The sequence below is a fragment of the Phaeoacremonium minimum genome (genome assembly GCF_000392275.1).
Source record: "Phaeoacremonium minimum UCRPA7 unplaced genomic scaffold PA7_03_scaffold_132, whole genome shotgun sequence".
NCBI lineage: Eukaryota > Fungi > Ascomycota > Sordariomycetes > Togniniales > Togniniaceae > Phaeoacremonium > Phaeoacremonium minimum.
In genome coordinates, this window is record NW_006921039.1 from 67890 (window position 1) to 86115 (window position 18226).

General features: G+C 51.5%; 3 protein-coding genes across 3 annotated transcripts; all 3 read right to left on the reverse strand.

The window, feature by feature from the left end:
- Positions 1–719: 719 nt before the first annotated feature.
- Positions 720–1727, reverse strand: UCRPA7_1775 (putative versicolorin reductase protein; the record flags this gene model as incomplete). Its single annotated transcript, XM_007914354.1, has 1 exon — positions 720–1727. The coding sequence occupies one exon, from the start codon at positions 1725–1727 to the stop codon at positions 720–722; it is 1008 nt and encodes a 335-aa protein (XP_007912545.1).
- A 4320-nt stretch (positions 1728–6047) lies between these two features.
- UCRPA7_1776 (putative transcription factor cmr1 protein) lies at positions 6048–8420 on the reverse strand (the record flags this gene model as incomplete). The annotated part of the gene is made up of 5 exons (XM_007914355.1): positions 6048–6659; positions 7122–7143; positions 7207–7322; positions 7377–8119; positions 8303–8420. The coding sequence occupies 5 exons, from the start codon at positions 8418–8420 to the stop codon at positions 6048–6050; spliced, it is 1611 nt and encodes a 536-aa protein (XP_007912546.1).
- A 5221-nt stretch (positions 8421–13641) lies between these two features.
- Positions 13642–14377, reverse strand: UCRPA7_1777 (putative conidial pigment biosynthesis scytalone dehydratase arp1 protein; the record flags this gene model as incomplete). Its single annotated transcript, XM_007914356.1, has 3 exons — positions 13642–14016; positions 14128–14169; positions 14336–14377. 3 exons carry the CDS (start codon positions 14375–14377, stop codon positions 13642–13644), a joined length of 459 nt encoding a protein of 152 aa, XP_007912547.1.
- Between the last annotated feature and the right edge of the window lie 3849 nt (positions 14378–18226).

Genomic DNA, 18226 nt, shown 5'->3' on the forward strand with positions numbered 1-18226 from the left:
TAGCTTGATAACGACTCATGCTATTCAGATTGATTGAATGATCGTTAGGTCTGTACAACTAGAGATCCAGGATGTTGTCGACTTGGCTACCAATGTTTATGGTGATGGCTAGGCAGAGTAGGCCATGAAGGATGTAGTCTACTAACCCCCCTTCACCAGATATGCCTTGCGGCATTTTAACTGGCTCTCTCCGGAGCCTTCTTGTCAGATGGGCAGAAATCCGTTCAACGGAGTACGGCTCTTTTCTAGAGTCTTTGGATTTCTATTCAAAGGGTGTTCCAACAGCATATTGTACTGCAAACCCACCAACAATCCTCTTAGTGTTACCTGGAATGCTATCGCAGTTCGAAATTGGCCGACGATATCTCAAAAAATGATGTAAGATTGAGCAGAGAGCCTGTCCAAGATGGATGACGAACACAGCGGATCCCACGCCGAGCCAACGGGTCAGCACTACGAATACATTTAGCCCGCAGTTGTCAGCAACTTGAAACTCCACTGTTCTCACTATCCGACGTGAACAACTCCTCTTGCTACCTTTCATTTGCTACTAGCCCAGCTGCTTGTGGAGGAGTATATTCAGGGGCGATGTCTACGGAAGCGAAAATCACGACGAAATATACATTGGCGAGCAGAGCCTTGTGATCTATAAATTCTTCATTCGCATAGTTCGTCAAAATACGACGGCAGTACCTGGAAAAAAAGGTAAATAGCCTATATTACACAGCGTTCAACTGTTTATGTCTCATGTCCCAAGCAAGCAACCCCAGGGGTAGTTGAATATCTCTAAACAGCATTGCCACCGGTGAGTTTGATGATTTGACCTGTGCAGTTACACCGTCAGTCTGATGGATCTTGTTGGAGAAGGAGGAAAAGAGAGACGTACCGTTGATCCACTCGCCCTCTTCACTGCAGAGCGTGAAGACGGCCTTTCCGATATCTGCGGGTGTGCCGACGCGCTTCAGGGGGCACATCTTGGCGAGGCCGGCATCGATGATCTCCATGGGCATTCCCTTATAGCCGCCGGGCACGTAGTGCCAGCTGTTCTCGTCGTACATGTCCGTCTTGACGCCACCCGGAGCGATAGCGTTGACGGTGATGCCCTTCTCGCCACAATCGACGGCGAAAGCGCGAGTGAAACCCTCAACGGCAGCCTTGGAGCCAGCATACAAAGCATGGTTGGGAATACCGCCGATGGACGCGGCGATGGAAGAGGTAAGGATGATCCGACCGCCTCGGCTGCAGTGCTTCAGGCCCTGTTGTGCGACGAAGAACTGGCCCCTGCAGTTGAGGTTGAAGACCTTGTCGAACAGCTCAGGAGTAACCTCGACTTCTGGGCACCATACCTCCATGCCGCTGTTGGAGACGACAATGTCAAGGTGGCCGAAGTGCTCGACAGCCTTCTCGAAGAGCTCCGAGACGGCGGCCGGGTTGCTGATGTCCGCCTGCAGGGCGATGCTCTTAGAGCCGAGCTTGGCCAGCTCGGCAACGACCTCTTCGGCGGCCTTGCTGCTGCTACCGTAGTTGACTACGACGTTGGCGCCTCGCCGTCCCAGCTCAATAGCAATGCCCCGGCCGATGCCACGACCAGATCCGGTGATGAGTGCGACCTTGCCGGCTAGTGGCCGGGCGGGGTCGTATGGTGACACGGGCCCGTCAACAAGGGGGGAGGTAGTGGCCTCGACATCATTCGATGGTGCAACGTCAAGTGTAGCTGAGGGGGCCATACTGAGAAGTCTGATGTCGAAGCAATACTGTATAAACCTAATTCACTTGTAGAAAGTTTAAGCAATGAATTGAAGGTCTCAAGAGCTAGTTGTCTACTGCTTCTTCAAATACGATCAAGGTATGGACGTCCCCAAGCACATATGGTTTATATACCGGACATATTCCATACTGTCCGAGGGATAGTATTGGTCTTAGTTGGGGAAAATGTCCGGGACGCGGACAGTAGCAGCAAGGATGGCTACGGACTGTATCAGAGGAATTCCACCAGCTTCTTGGCTAGACCTCAGTCTATAGAGTGAATAGCCCCTTCGCTTCCTCGCTCCTTTCGGAGGGCCGCCAACACTATGTTTGGCAGGCCCGAAAAGCAAAGAGCGAAGACGCGAAAATATGTCCAAATTTACAAAATTATCTTGGAGGCTTGACAAGATATGCAGAAGGCAATCTGGCAGGCGAGATGCTGTGCATCCATTCTGGACGAGTACGGCATCCATTTAGGCAGGCCAGGCTGGCTTCCAACTGGAGGCCACTGCCACGGCGAGGACTGTACACTGATCGTCGCCTGTATCAAGCGGCAGCTCGTGAAGCCGACGAGTGAGTGTCTTAGACAGTCCCAATGCCCAGGCTCTGGGCGCTGTCAGGAGGCGTCTGGAGCATGTGAGCCTGCAGTGAAAGGCCGCCACGGCGGGCGCTGTGTGGCCGCCCTGCCACAGCCCAGTGCAGCTTTTGGCGAACACGCAGGCTCCCTTCTCAGGTCGAGAAAGCCTGCCAGCATCATGGACACGATGGAAAGGGGTGACTGGTCAGGGTGTTTAAACCCCACCGGACCTCCGACCGCTGTTGGGAAGAATGCAGAAGGTTGGCCAGGGAAAGCCACAGCACTCTCTATTCGCCATTCGTTCTGGCTTAGCCGGGTAGAACGGTTGAGATTGTAAGATCGTGGCTTGATCGATCGATAAGGAATCTACAGTGCATTTAGGAACAGCGAATTGTTGAGGCAGAGGCTTGTTTTCAATCAAGTCTTAAGTGAAACGAAGTTGCGATCTTGGACCACATGGACAGATTTGAGCTGAGTTTGGGATGTTGAGTGAATTGTTAGTGCAAGCTCGTGGAGGGGTACTTCCACTTTGGCTCTCCAGAAGATCACTCATACAATCCCGACCAGCATGCTTCTACTCTACCTGAGTGGTACAGCAGCTACAATGCGCGTGCAACACCCAACGGGAATCTTCGTGGACTGCCGAGTGATGAGTTAAATCTCTGTAATTGAAGTAGGTCCCGTTGCTCAATCAGCCAAGATATCGCTATGACCACTCATCGTGGAGGATAACCGACACTTGTGCCGATCACCCCAACTAATGCCCTGCCTCGAAACTATTTTGTAGGTATTGGATATTAGCTTTGACTGAAGTCTCCTGAGGCTCTCTTTTGGGCTTAATAGTGTTGAGATACCAAACATTATTTAGCCTGTTGTCTCCAGCAGCCGAACGGCATGATGACCAAGCCCTGAGTAAAACGTGCAGGGCAGCCCTCACGGTACCATGGGTCAATATTGCTAAAGTGCACGATATCCGTATCATGTAGGTGCTTCGTCAATGTACGTGCCGGTCCCGACCTTCCGGATGAGCCTGCACAACTGAGGTGCACGACATGACCGGCAAGAGGTACATTCCGAACAGTAGGTTTGTGCACACTCAAGTATGATGCCCCGGAGAAGGCTGGAAGAACCCTTTGGCGCATCATGCGTAACTGCGAATTTGATTTCTCACTCCCGCCGAAATGTCCTGGAATCATTTATCTTGTGGACACTCTATTGACCACTAGAAGAGCCTTTGTTGAAAATGTGTATCTGTGTTGACAAAGGTCTCCAGAACATAGCGAATCCTTCCTATGCTGATTGAACGGATCTCAGATCTCGGAGCCGGAGGGCCTCGGGCGACACAATGCGAGCAGTACAATAATCCCTGTCATTCTCGCCTAGATAATGGCATCGCATCAAAGATAAAGTATCGCGTGAGCTTAATGAATTCTATCTAAATTTACGATATTCTCCGATGATTCATCCTAGCCGTTTCATTGCATGCACTTCTCGAGCAGGTGTTGCCGACGAGCCAGTTTCCATTCATGAAAAGAAACGACGAGCAATTCATCGAACGCATGCCGCTTCTTGCCGAAGTCGTCGGTTGTATCCAGATCAGGCGCTGAACGACCCGTGCCAAAGTAGGTGGCGTCAAGAGCATGTATGCGAGATGCTTACAGAGGTTTACCAATGGCCTCATTTAATTTGTTCCCAACTCAGGCACATGCCACTATACGACCAAGTTCTGGGAACATGCCAAGCATCAACAAGTCCCTGTTTCGGCCGAGCTTTTGAGATAGATTATATTGTTGACAGCGGCATGGGTATATCAGTCCTCTGCTACCGGCACGCTCTTCAGGCGCTTTAGAGTATTAACACAGGTCCTATTGAGAGCAATGCTCAATAGCGCAGAGCATATTAGAAAATATACTAGATCGCAATAACACGCGGGCCACGGCTGGTCTAACCCCTGTTCCCTGGAGACGACCTAATTGCCCGGTACAGACGACGGCTCAATTGCTGCTGCAGGAACCAACAAGGTTCGGGACAATGGAGCGTCTGCGAACCCTGGACACGTTGAGCGGAACGGCAAATGTACTCTACCAAGTCTACTTACCTTGCCGGGGTTGGGAGGAAGAGGGGAAGGCTGGCTATTTTCTTCTTCCAGCAGGACGAAGACGTCATCGAAGTAGAAAAGCTGCCGGTGTGGCGACAGGGACAGAAGCCTCACCGCAGCAAACTCACGATCCGGGAATTGTGGTTTCTCGCCATCGCTCAACTCTCGCAATACCGCACTCAGTGAACGATTAACAGCTGATCGGACAGCCTCTTTCTTCAACTGATCAACACCACCACCTTTCCAGCCCAGTCCAAGCTTGGCCCGAGCGTTCTAACCTTGCTTCAGGGATCTTTGGGGCGATCCTGACACTAAAATAGCTTGGGGTTCTCCACTTGCTTGATTGAGGAAAAGGAGGAGTGATTCGCGCTCGCTGATTCGCCGAAGGCGTTTGCAAGGTCGGCGGGGGTCCGGGCAACCCCCGAAACTCTCTTATCCCCAATGCAACCTTCGTTCGATACACACCTCTGTTAGCTCTTTCATGGTGGTCTGGCAGGGAAAATGAAAAGACATGGATTCTGAGGGATGGCTGCGGGGAGAATGACCGCTGCTGCACCCCCACGGAAAGGCGCATGCCGTCTAGAGCACTTTTCCGCTCCCTCCGACCCAGGGCGTACACACGGCTCGCATACTTCGCATAGCAAATCGTCGTCTACATGCCCAACTCAGATGGGGGAGCATAGGACTTTTCGGGCTTATGCCGAGCCAAGAAACACGGCTAAAGCCTACCTCACGCAGCGCATCCTTCTGGCGGGCGGGCATCGCGTGTCTCGGCCGCGCAGTCAGGGATCATCCCAACCCGGAGCATGACACTTCACCACTCTCATGAATCATCAAGCCGTCCAGAGGCGCCATAATGGGCTGAGAAACCAGCCCCTGGCTGACAGGGCGCAAGAAGAGGCGTGTACGACGTGCGGTGTGGTGTCCCCCGTTCGATGAGACAAGGAGGGGGCTTGTCTCCGAAGACGGGCAGGCTGATGAAGCTTCTCTGGACCCTGTCGCAGACGATGGCGTCAGTCAGCCCTAACGGTGCCGAACCTTACATGGCCATGGGCTGATTCCTGGGCCTCTGTGGATGAGAAAACGCGCAAGCCAGGGCAAGGCCCGAAGACGGGTAAGCTGACTGTTCATCGAGTAGCCGGCAGGATCGTAAGCGCGCGTCCGCCGGTGAGTGTAGATTGACCGAACACCGAAGAAAAATGATCAATCATTTCACGATGCCCACAGTAGATCCTGAAAAGTGATAGAGAATCGTAGATGAATATTTTGGTCAAGTGGCGCCATGGCCGTGACTGTTATGGCTAAGGCTTTGCTTATGTACAGAAGTTGGGAAAGGATAGGAAAGAGAACCATGTACCCAGAGAGCCAACCCTAGGATCCCGAATTTCCAATCCCTATACCCGATGAAATCAAATACGAAAGAAAAGATACCAAACTCCGTTACGTAGTCGTGCGACCATCCGCGGTATCATAACCAGGGCCGTGTAGCTCGTTCATTTTAGAACGCCATCCATCATTACAAGGTCAGGACCTTCATGTAAATGCCAGGGTGAATTGTCGTGTTCGTGAAATATGGTTGTATGAAAGTGTGTACAAGTAAGGATTCCCGCGTTCAGTGACATCATCTCACGCCGCGGCAGCACCCAAGATGTCCGCGCTCCAGTTGCTGCCGAGGGTCATCAGCTTACGCTTGATGCCGTCGCCTATGCGCGTGCTGATTGCCTCGTCGAGGGTCTTGATGGCGAAAGTCAAGACCTCGGTAGGCTTATCCAGGTCTACGGTGGAGCCGTCCATGCGCGTGAGGACTGCGACGCCGTTGTTGTGCCAGAGGTAGGCGTAGACACTGGGGTCCTCAAGAGTGAGCTGGTCGACGGCGACGGCGTTGCTGGTCACTGGACTATGGTCCTCGCGCTTCTGTATTTGGAAATTGGGGTCTAGTCGGCTGATGCTGTCGGTCCAGAGGATCAGCGTCGCGCGATAGAGCGCGGCGCTCCACCAGGCTGGTCGCCGGTCTGCTGGCATTTGGCGTAGAAGCCGGAAGACCTGTCCACAATGAAATACAGCCTCCTCGCGTTGGTAGATGCAACGCTTGTGCCGAAGAGAAAGCTCCCAGTATGAGCCGTCAAAGTTCTCCCTACGGGCAAGCCGCTCAATCTCTGGGAAGTTGGTAACAGCATGGAGCGAAATGAGATGATATAGAACCATATTGCACCGCGTGACAGGGCAGTTCGGGTTCTCCTTGTAGAAGCTCATAGAAAGCTCATACCATTTCTGCAAGAGGACTTGCACTTCCTCTAAGCGGAGGAGAGTGGATGCTTTCGTGACAGTTCTTGACGTATTTCGACGCGCAGCTAGTACGTCAGAAAAGCATGATAACATCTCCCGCAGGTGATATAGAAGGGATTGAAGAGGGTGCAAGAGCAGCCGCAGTTGCTGTGGGGTGAGAGTGCCTTGTCGGCGGGACAAATTATCGTGAAGGAAGTCTTGATAAAGTTCATACAGTGAAGGGGTAAGAGAGGGAGACGAAAGAAGCTGAGGATTAACATTCGCAGTGAATCCATAAATGGAACGAATGGATGAAAGCCAACTCTCAGAATTGGGCGATAGCCATAGCATTTCTGGGCTTGGTAAGGGGCACTGAAGCTCCGTTATAGACAGCATGGGAGCAGTGTCATGAAACAGGCTTAGTTCTTGATCTACCATGACCCAGTTGTAAACCAGTCTAAGAACCATGAGCGTTAGCATCGATTCCTAGAAGATATACGGCTTGTGTTGATGCACTTACCTGTTCTGTGCTTCCCGATGAAGCCATGACCGCCACTGAAGCTCTGTGCTTGTTGTGTTGTTGAAGGTGGGAATCATGGACGGTTGAGGCTCCAGCATCCCCGCATGTTTCAGCATCTATAGGACGCAATTAGTATTCGTGCCTTAAAGGTCGCAGATTTAGATTCCTACCGAAAGGTACATGCCGCGCTGGCCCATGGCAATGTCCATTTGCCACTTGTCGCCGCTCCATGCGCCTAGCAATGTGAATAGCAAGGCGCACCGCAGAGCGATGGGATCAGCAGACAGTTCAACATCTTTTTCAATAATGTCAAACAATGAGATGCGGCAAGTTTCTGTGAGGCCAGCAGAGAGATATCTCGCCTCCGCAGTTGGCACAGAGGCAGCGCCCTGCGCGATCATAAGCAAGACGAGGAGCGTCGAGGCTTGATTGTTGCTCAACATCTCATTCGGATCAACGCAGCCTGCGAAGACCAGTGGGTAGAAATCCTGAAGACTCCGCACATAGCTGCGAAGGAAGTACTCCAGGATATTGGATGGCGGCAACACAATGAAGCTGAAGTCACCGGGACTAGCGTAGCCAGTCTTTGGATACCCACTGATACTTGCTCTGTGAATGTCGAGGGCTTTGTGTAAGAATGTCTGCGTGATGGCGAGCATCTTGTCACGTGTCCTCGACGTAAGTGGCACAACTGTTGGCATCTCCACTCCATCTCCGGTGAACTGCTCAATGAACTTTTCAAGCGAGTTCCACGTGCCCTCTTGTTTGCATTTCTGCTCCAGAGCTTCAAGATGCACAATTGCTGTGCGCGGGCAGGTGCCCGAATACATGAGCGGGTTGCACCGCGCCAGAGGCCATGCGTTTTCTGATGCAATGACAACCTCAAATTCAGGTATGGAATTGTCGTTGGAGACTGTCATTGACATGTCAATAGATTTCAGCGGACTCTCAAAGTCGCCAGTAGAAAGGATGCTGGTGCCTCTCGTGTGAATAGATCCCCTTGATGAAGAGCTGCTCATTGGCTCAGAACCCGACGATACGTCGCTGAGCTCGGTGAACGCTGGCATGACGACGTCTGCCCGAGATAAACTCATACTTTGGGGATACATGTCAAGCTCAAGTGAATACTCGGGCCAAACGAGTAAATCTTGGTAGCTGGACTCCGTCGCCACAAAGTCGCCGCCAAGTTGCATGAATTCATCAAGTGTATCCATCCGTGTATGAGGAGATGGGAAATCATCACCGCTTGCGTGAGAATGAGCAGGAGACTTTCTCTGATGCGGCAAGTCCTGTAACCGAGGATCTATAGTGGTCACTGGATCTCCCGGTGCTGATGTCTTTCCGGGGGACTCTTGAGGAGGGAGGTGTTGGTCGATTTCCATAAACGTGGGTGAAACAGCACCGATCTGTGGTGGTTGAGCTGTGGGAAAGGCTGATGTTGCTTGAGCCGCTCGCACCGCGGCTTTGGATGACCGACGGGCAAATCGGGCAGCACATGGCAGGTTCTTCTCTGCACACCTCGAGCAAGGAACCCTCTTATCGCAGCCTGTCTTTGCGTTGGCACAGTTCTGGCATGCTATCGGTGTTCGACCTGCGACGGTAGGCACGCCGCCTGGTAGTGGCTCCATAGGGTCTCTTGCTTCATGGTATGTCGAGTGGTGCCTTTGGAGCAGATCCCTATCGTGGTATGAATTAGCGATGTTTGTAACAGTAAAGGGACACCATCATTACTCACCTTCGAGCGAATGATAGCTGACAAGCACTGCATCGGTGAGGTTTGACATTCGTGTCTAATGTCACGTTGTTAGTTGATTGCTTCATCATGACTGATCACATCACACAGGAACTCACGGGAGGGTATGTGTCTCTCCAGATGCTCCTTGCGGGTGAATTCTTTCCCACAATATGCGCAATAGACCATGGTGGCACGCGTTGATTAAACAGTAAGACACTTGTGTTCAGATGATGTTTGTTTGCTCATCAAAGACTGGTGTCGAGTGTTGCTGGCAATGGGTCTATAAAGTTACGTGACGATGTTGTGGCCGGTTGGTGTAAGTGAGAGGAAGGTCGAGTGGCCGAACTTTGAACCCGGGTAGACGGATACACGTCTCGTGTCTTGAACTGAAGCGGGCAGCCGGGACACTTGTTGATAAGAGTGAATAGGTGCAGCGAGCGAATGCAGGAAAGGAAAAGAAAGACTGGTATCGAAAATGGGAAAAGAGGAAAAGGGTAATTAACTATCTGCAGGAAACGATGAACCTTGCATGGGACAGAGAACAACCCTCGGGATGTACTATGTAGGGTATGAAATGGCCGGGACAGACTCATATCGGAAATATTGGAAAGAGAGACACACCTACCGTTGTGGCCGAGATGGTGCCTGCTTCGATTACCATGAGGGCTAGTTCCCATTTTGGGTGGTGATGCGTCTTGAGGTACGTATCTAAGACATGGAGAAAGCAATCTGAACCGCCAGGGTTGTTAAGACGTTCAGCCGCCAGGGTACATAGGTCCATGTATCTTATCTCGAAGCCGGGGTAGCTGATCTGGCTTAGGAATCGAATAACGATACGCACCAATGATGGCCAGCAGAGGGACACAAGAACGCATTACAAGGGTACGGAATAGGAATAGCAACGAGAATGAAAAGGCGCCTGGGGAACGGTATCGAGGTAAATGCATCGAGGGGACGCAAGACCAGGGTCTATGCCGAATGCTGGAGATACGAATCAAGCAACGCACTGAGGTACAGAGAGCTTCGTGAGCGGAATGACGAGATCAGCGAGGCACACCTTAGAGCGGTCCCTCTGGCCGGTACAGCAGCTCAACCACATTCAGGAGAGTGTGTGTGGATTATCCATATGATGAGTGAGCCGGGATTAGATTGTGGCAGTCGAAGTCTCATGGACCGCGATGGCAGCGAGCCAGCATGGAGGTTGGTTGGATTGAGGCCCGAGATGCGAGTAAGGGTCGGAGAGGGTTGCAAGACTATCATCACCGCGTTAGGACGGCGGTGTCAGAAGAGCCATTGACGCCTCAGCAGCGTCCACGTCTGCGATACCATGTCGGCATCAGTGCGGCTTGAGGAAGGGATCTTCTGTGGAGGTGCCTACTCAGGAAAGAAAGGGCCCTAGCAACCAGCATTGTTCGCCGGTGAGCGATGCATCAGCGAGCCTCGAACCTCGAGCCTCGAGCTTCGAGTCGCAGAGTAGACAAGTGACCACAACGCTGGGTCCTAGGCTTGGGCCTCGACAGGGCCCTCCTCGCTGAGACACGGCCGTCGATCAGTCCCCGAGTGAGCAAGCGACACACCCCCAACACACGGACAGAAAGACAGGCACAGAGACAGTCAGGGACAGCGTAGGTGTGGGCGTAGGGCCAGTGACGCTCAGGGACGGCGGGTCCTGGAGGCCGACAGCGCACAGATCGACTGGATGGGCTTCTGCCAGCTGTTCTGAGTCTCGCGCGCCGTGACCCGTGGACTATAGACTCGTAGGCTCGCAGACCGTCGTGTGCGCCTGGTGTCGTGTGGGTAGGGATTGCAATTGCTGTGTGTGAAGTTGCGAGCTAAGTATGCAAGGTTCGGTGATCTACTAAATTGTAAATGATCTGCCGCCGGCTAGCGAGCGGGATCGACTTACTACGGTGACGCCCCTCAGCGCCCACAGGCGCTGTGAGAATGCGCCAGAGACACTTCCCATCCAGCATCCAGCATCCAGCAGCCAGCAACCCCTGGCGATGAACCTGTTAATTTCCCACCGTCTTTGGTCTTCCAAGATAAGTCGTCTACAGTTGGTGATACCCAAAGGGGCCGGTTCTAGTTTCGTTCCGTCACGATGGGCTGGCAAATATGCACAAAGGAGCCAGTCTTGCCCAGATCAAACTAAGCGACAGTGCCAAACCGCCCGGGCGGGTATTTTCAATTGTAATTATGCCAGTGAATAAGTAGACAATCGCCGTCCTGGTGCACCCGGAGCCAGTCACAAGATGCTACCTAAGTAAACGTGAAGGTGTGGGCTTTTTCGTGGGGGTATTGTACTTGCAATTTCATTGCCTGGAAAAACACCAAGAACATGTCTTGTATTGTATTGTACGATACCATTGAGATATACCGCTGAACTCGAGGCCGGGTTTACCCTTGATAACAGGCAGTGCATATCAAGCCTAACTCTACTGCACGTTCTGAAATTAGCTACATACGAGCCAGGACAAGACCATGGGTGAAGCAAATCCGCCTACAACAAGGGCTCTGTGATGTACCTACCTGTAGTGTATCGTGGCTGGAGACGATTCTTCGGTGTTCGCATCACCTCTTCTCAGCCCTGAATGCTCTCCGCAACATGATAGCGTCACCAAGGATGCAACACTCGAGTTGTATGACACTCGTCGACTCTAGCTGCGTGCGTGTCAGTTTCGTCTGAGTTTCTTTGAATTCCCATCCTCTTTGACCTGCTCCAAATAATACCAGAGGCATTGCAAAAACACAATTTAGTACACATACGGGAGGTAAAGCACGCTAATTAAATTGGGTCTCACTAAAAATAAGCTCATGCCGGTGCTACGGTTTAGCTTCCGGCTGCCGTGCGGCTGGTCGAACCCGACATTTAGGCGGCTGTTATAGGTAGCTGCCAGGGTTGTTCATGCTTCTCCTCATTCGCCAGATCTCATATCCCCGCCGCTGATGCGACTGGTGCAGGCTTGATACCAGCAGTGCCAGCCTCTCCAGACGCCCGACAATGGAGAATGCAACTTGGCGGAGGATCATCTTGCTTCTCTAAGTGGCTCCTTTCACCAACAGCCGCTGTTATCTGATCACGGTCCTTCATCTCCCTCCCCCCCCGGGGGCCCTAGACTAGGCTGTCAAGTTTATGTGCTTCAATCCATCGAGCATGTCACATCGCCTTGGCCTACATATCTGAGTCAAACGGTAGCGCCATGGCTCTAGTTGTCGTCATAGTCCACCCTCATCACCTTGCAGAGGCTTCAGCCCTTGAACACGGCCGGCCTGTTTCACAGATTGGGCTGATTCCTCGAGGTAAGGCTGTGTTCGGCCGCTCCCCCTAAGCTTGTCGATCTCAATTGCCCTTTGATGGATTTATTGAGAGATGGCTTCGGTACGTTCGGTCGAATGTTTCGGCACTCGTTTAGGGCGGTTTGAGCAACAGACCCTCCTGAGGTGGATACGCGGACTCGATCCTGCCCCATTGCTTCGATACACTGCATCGTATTTCGGTGGATAAGCATTCGATCTTGCACACCGATAACGTGCAGTTGTAAATACGAACAGTTGACCTCAGCCACCGACGCACTCATGTCCTGCTCCCTCATGCGGCATGTCGTGTCCCAGCCTGTTCATAGCCTGTCAGCCGTATATCGGAGGCCGTCGTGCTTTGAAATCCTGCTCAGATTCAATTGCAAACCCTCAGTAGTCGAGCTCTCATTGAAAGAGCAATCTTTTTGAACCCCCAGCTTTTGAACTTACTCTGAAGACACCCATATCCTAAACTTTGCCCTATCGGTGAATTGAATAAGAGAGGGACAGGTGTGTGAGACGTAGCTGCATCACCATTATGCTTTGGGCCCATATCATGGCGTTTTGGTTTTTCTTTTTTTTCGTTCCATCTTAGCCATATTGGGTTCTCGCTTGTTGTTATTGCTCATGTCTCAGAGCTTTGATGTCCTTGTTAGTCTTTCGTGTTGCAGTCTCAGTACGCCACGTACCGTTGGGAAGTCTTGTCCCGTACATCACAGCTCCCTCGACATGAAAAAGCATTGAGCAGACAGCCTTTGTTTCTAAGTGGCTGGAATATTGCAGATGGCTAGTGTCACTAGCAGAGTTCTTTGATACGAAGGGCGAATTCTTCCAAAATCAAGTTTCTAGGTCGGTATGCTGTTCATCCGTGATCAGAGTGAGCCTCATAACCAATGCAAGGGAAGGCCGTCCTAGAAGCACACCTGGTGCAGGCTTGCCTCCGTCAACAGGGGCTTCATAATACTATTATCAAGACCCTCTGCAAGTGGCTAAAGCAATTACAAATCCTCTTCTAGTGGGAATATAGCACATGATGGTTCACGTCGATCAGCAGTGAAGCATGAGTCCCTCTTGTGGTTTGTAGCACTGCTCATATCTGTCTCCAGAATCTTGAGAAGGATTACATACAGACGCAGTACGACCCAATGGATCCCCGAATACTTCCAAGCGGAAAGACGAACCGTCCCGAAGCACCCGAGACCGAGAAGCTAAGAGGTAGACACGAACACCCCGTAGTACCATGGACTAACGGCCCTTACTCTGCATGCAGACACCCAGGTACCGAGGCCGAGACCCGCATACTCTCCGCCAAAGGAGGGCGTCCTTTAGCGAACTTCCTCAAGGACACTGCCGACTCCTCTATGGAGAAAAGGCCAACCGTGTCACGGAGCTTGAATTTGAGCCTAGCGACGCTGTGGCGCCTCAAAGCCCTTGAAAACGTGCTCGAAGTTGTACTCATTCCAGCGAACGAAAGGCTTCAGCCCAGCGAATTTCCACTCGCCATCTACCTTGCGGTAGTAGTGCTCATTGGTTGCATGGCTGTGGCCGCGCATCTCCTCTGCCGTGCGGCTCTCGTCAGTATATCGCAGGTGAGCAGCCCGCAGTTGATGGCGGCCGATGATGTAGTCATCATTGACCTTCTCCCATCTACTCATGCCGAGAAGATGCTGGGTCTGGAGCAGTGGGTCGCCCAGAAAGCCCGAATCAGACATCATTGAGACGTAGTCATCGGCTTTCATAGCTTCCCACTTCTTGCCAGAGACGTGAGAATAGTCAACCTGCACAAGGCCAGTGAGCAAACTCTATCCTATGGACTAGCATGCGGATTTCGTAACACTGTAATCTGCAGATACTACGTATCGCAGCAACAGGAGCTTACGACGACTTACTAGGAGCTCAGGAGCGGCGATGCCACGCAATCTGTCCCAGTCCTAAGGCGACACAACCATTAGCCATCGTCAGGTTTGATTTGAGAGTTGCTTGCCTTGGAGTCATAACTCTCAGCCCACTCGAACACGGCTTTAGTGACGCCTAGCCAATCTGCGGAAGCTGAAGTCAGCTTATGGTCTCGAAGGACGATACAAGCCTGGGACCGACCTTCAAAGTGAGCTCAGGCTTCTCGCTGATCTCGGCCGCCATGCTGTGCGGTCTCGGTTTCTTCGGTTCAGTCCAGTCACCGAAGTTGAGCGTAAGTGGATACGTGCTCTATCTCTCGATATTGCTCGTTGTCTCTTTTTCCAGTTCTTGAGCGGCAGACTCAGGCTCTCAGCAAATCCACTATCTCATCCTTATGTAGACTAATTTGCTACTGCTTTTACTCCCTTTTTCGTGGGGTAGTCCAACCTCGAAGGCACTTTTCGTCTCAGTGGGCACGGCGGGCGTATCCGGACATGCGCAACGGACAAGGCTTTGTCGGACCCCCAACGTAGGGGCAACTGCGTACCTCCGTACCCTTTCTTCATCCCGCACTCCAAGTTTCTAAAATCAGAGTCCGATAGATTGATCGCGCCGAGAGATGGATGGCACGGCCGAGAGTCAAAACTGACGACCGGTCACGTTAACACATGTCCTGGTCCCGGTTAAACAGCCAGTTGTACCTCTGTAAGGGCTTAGGCTTTTATCCGGTATCAATCAACCGGGACGCCGTCGGACAGAGGCTTGCATCTTTGATATGAGGCTTGAATTTGACCGTTGCCCATCCGCAAGGGGAAGCTGCTTAATGCTACGAGGAGCGGCTCTCATAGACCTTGTACGACTGTATGACCTTCCAATTGCCATGGCAATGCGACGTTGTCGCTTCAGCGGCATGGATCAATGGGATATATGGCTTGTTACAAGAGCTTTGATTAGCTATGCTGGAAATTTTCTTGACTGAAGAGCAGCGCGGGCTACAGGAGAGATCTACCAACGGCATATAGCGGAGGGGCTTCCTGATGATTAAGCTTGCTTGTTAGTTACCAGATTCAATATGGAGGAAGAGGAGTCTCGAGGTCCAAGTATAGGTACTCTCGGCAGCAAAGTCTGTGAGTGGTCTCAAGCTATCACACCGTTCTCATGGAACCCTGGCTACGTATTGGTACCCTGAAGCCCTGAACGCTGTTCCATTCTTTCGTCTTCAAGTTCTTGTTCGAGTGACTGTCCTCTGCGCCTTGGCGTCATGTAAGTCTAGTCTACTCGTCGGAAGCACAATATCAACCAACCCGTCAAAGGGAGAATACAGGCTCAGAAGCCACGATATTCCCCAGGATCGTCATTCATGACCCACTATTCGGCCATCAAAACAGGCGAGAAAACTATGCATAAGACAAACGGGTCAATGTCTTGCTTTCTTGCGTGCCGGTCGGTCCAAGTGGACGGCATATTGTGACGGCTACGGGCAGCAGTAGTGAGAGAGTCTTGTCCGCTACCGAGGATGACTTGGAGTTGGAAGCCATCCACCGATGACCAGGAGCCGCTGGCTTGGGCGTTGGGTACACAAAACCGGTCGTGTCGTGACCACAGGGTTGCAGTGGGCAGACATGATCGAGGTTGTACTCGGTATACAAGCGAGATGTCGACGATCGGTCGACCTCTCGCGTTTCTTTTGTCACTCGCCTCTTCCCGTCGGCCCATCTATACTATCGTCTCATGATCGTAGCCGCGTATGCGCGCATGCCAGGCATCACCGTCGGCACCGAGGAGTAGGTGGATACTTTCTCCTTACTTCTCAGGACGATCTCTGTACAGGCTAGCAGACATAGCATGAGGCTTTCCCTAGCCTCGGCGCATCACTGTTTGAGTCGCCGAAGACAGAATCACATAGTGGTCGAGGCGTATACTATGCTCCTTAGATGTAGAACCGTCATCTTCATGATGGTGTCGTAAGCCTCGTAGGCTCTTCCCTCCTGAGCGTGTTCCCGCGAACAATAGTCGAAGAAGCAAAGTCAGCGTTCCCCTAAAACGTTAGAATGAAAGATTTGTAATGTCAGCCGGCTGCCCTTCTTCTGCACAATGGGCGGCGGCGACCAATACCAGCAGGCGAATCTAGCAGCCCGTCAGAACCTGAAACGACGACGAGCAGACGGGGAGGGAACTCCTGCATCTGCCATGATCTTTGCAGTTGGGCGTACTCTGACACCACCCAATATCATCCGCCCGCCCCGGGGCTAGGGGGCGGATAACTGCCATAACTACCCCCGAGACATTCGGCACCGACGGTGTTCACTCTTATCCGAATACATAGTAGATGGCATCACGCCTGCAACTACCATGAATATACCATACATCGGAGAGAGACAAAATAATCTATATTGCATCTGTGGTGATGCGTCCATTGCTTTTGACCAGTTGCTATAACTTACCAGGTAAAGATCTGCCGTGGACGGACAGGGCGTCTTCGGAGGTTTAGATCTTATATCGAGACACCGGTGACTCGCCTGGTTATATACCTAATCTGTCTGATGGAACGCCTTCGAAGAAAGATATAAGAACTCCTTGAGTAACCTCGTCATCAGCTGGGCTTCTTCACTAGGCTCGCTCGAACGCAATCGAACAGGAGGGATTCGGTGTCACTGTCTGATGGGGAGAACGGTTCGTCACACCAAACCAGCCATCTGGGGGACCAAGTTGATCATCGACCTTGATCAAAGTGAAGCATTTCATGGAAGAATCCAAAAGAAAGAGTGAGGAATCTCAAAGGGAGAAAAGGGCTTGCAAGAGATCGGGAAGATCCATCAGGAGGAATAGAAGCCCAGCTCGACAGTACGCCACACCGGCACCAAAATCATGAATCATTTCACGACAACATAGAATATCATGGCCGACGACCTTAACGATGATAACATATGCCTCCAGCATCACCGCAGCCCGGTATCGACGCTACGTTTGGATGTGGTCCTTGGCCAACGAGCTATGTCGTCGAAGCATACTTGAAAGTTCTCATCATACTAATGATTTATGGTTGGACAGTATTGAGTCTATTTAGGAAGAGGAGGAAGTGTTGGTGGTATCATGATGTGTTCTAAGGCAAGAGGATTGGTTGTGGGACTTCGACAACAACGAACTACTTGCCCGATGTCAAGGAAACCATGGAGAGACCTGTTGAGGATCTTCACCAATGTCTGCAGGTAACCAGGAGATTGAACCAGGAGATTAAACGGATCAAAAAGGGAAAATATGGATGAGGTCGTGGAAACGGGCATGCACTAAGCATGTGTCGGCAAATGGGAATTATATTACGCGCTTGCGGACCCGGAAGATACGCCGAGAACCTCTCCGTACCATGAGCAACTGCTGCCCTCGAGAAACACTCATATCAGCATATCAAGAGGACGCACTGCAATAGACGGCCAACTATGCAGCAACAGCGATGACCTCCACTCACTTGGATTAAGAAGTATCATTATGACTTGGAAGGTCTCTGGCAACGAGGAGGGTTGACTATCGTGTTGAAGAGGAAGAGACATAAAACTAAGAGATGTTGATGGGTGTCTTGCGGAGGATCACGACACCAGCCTACTCATGCTCTCTTTCGAACGGCATCGACATGTTAACCGTTTGTACAGCTCGGGCCTCCACAACGAAGCCATGGGCTTGACTGTGATCTGATCATTTCTAGTTTTCTTGACTTTGAAGTAGGATGCCTGAAGCTTTGTTGACAAAGGCTGTTTTTGAGTTAGTGTTGGAGGTGCCCTGGCTTTAGCCGAACTTTCAGCCGGCAACCACCAAAGTCCCCTCAAGTCTTGTGCCAGGATTGATCACTGTACGGATGCATCAGTGTGCGGTTTCCTATGACAGACTCGCAAGCCAACTATCGACTTCGAACTATACCCAACATATCTAGACAAAGGTGGATCTGGCGTTGGTCCATCATGATAGTACTCTTCGACCGGCCAAGTCATGGCTTTTGACATTTGACTGTAACAAGATGTAATCGGAGCAGAATGTCTCAAATTGATTTTGAGTAAATTGCTTCGAGACTTTATGCAAGTAAGTCTATCATGAAGGTTG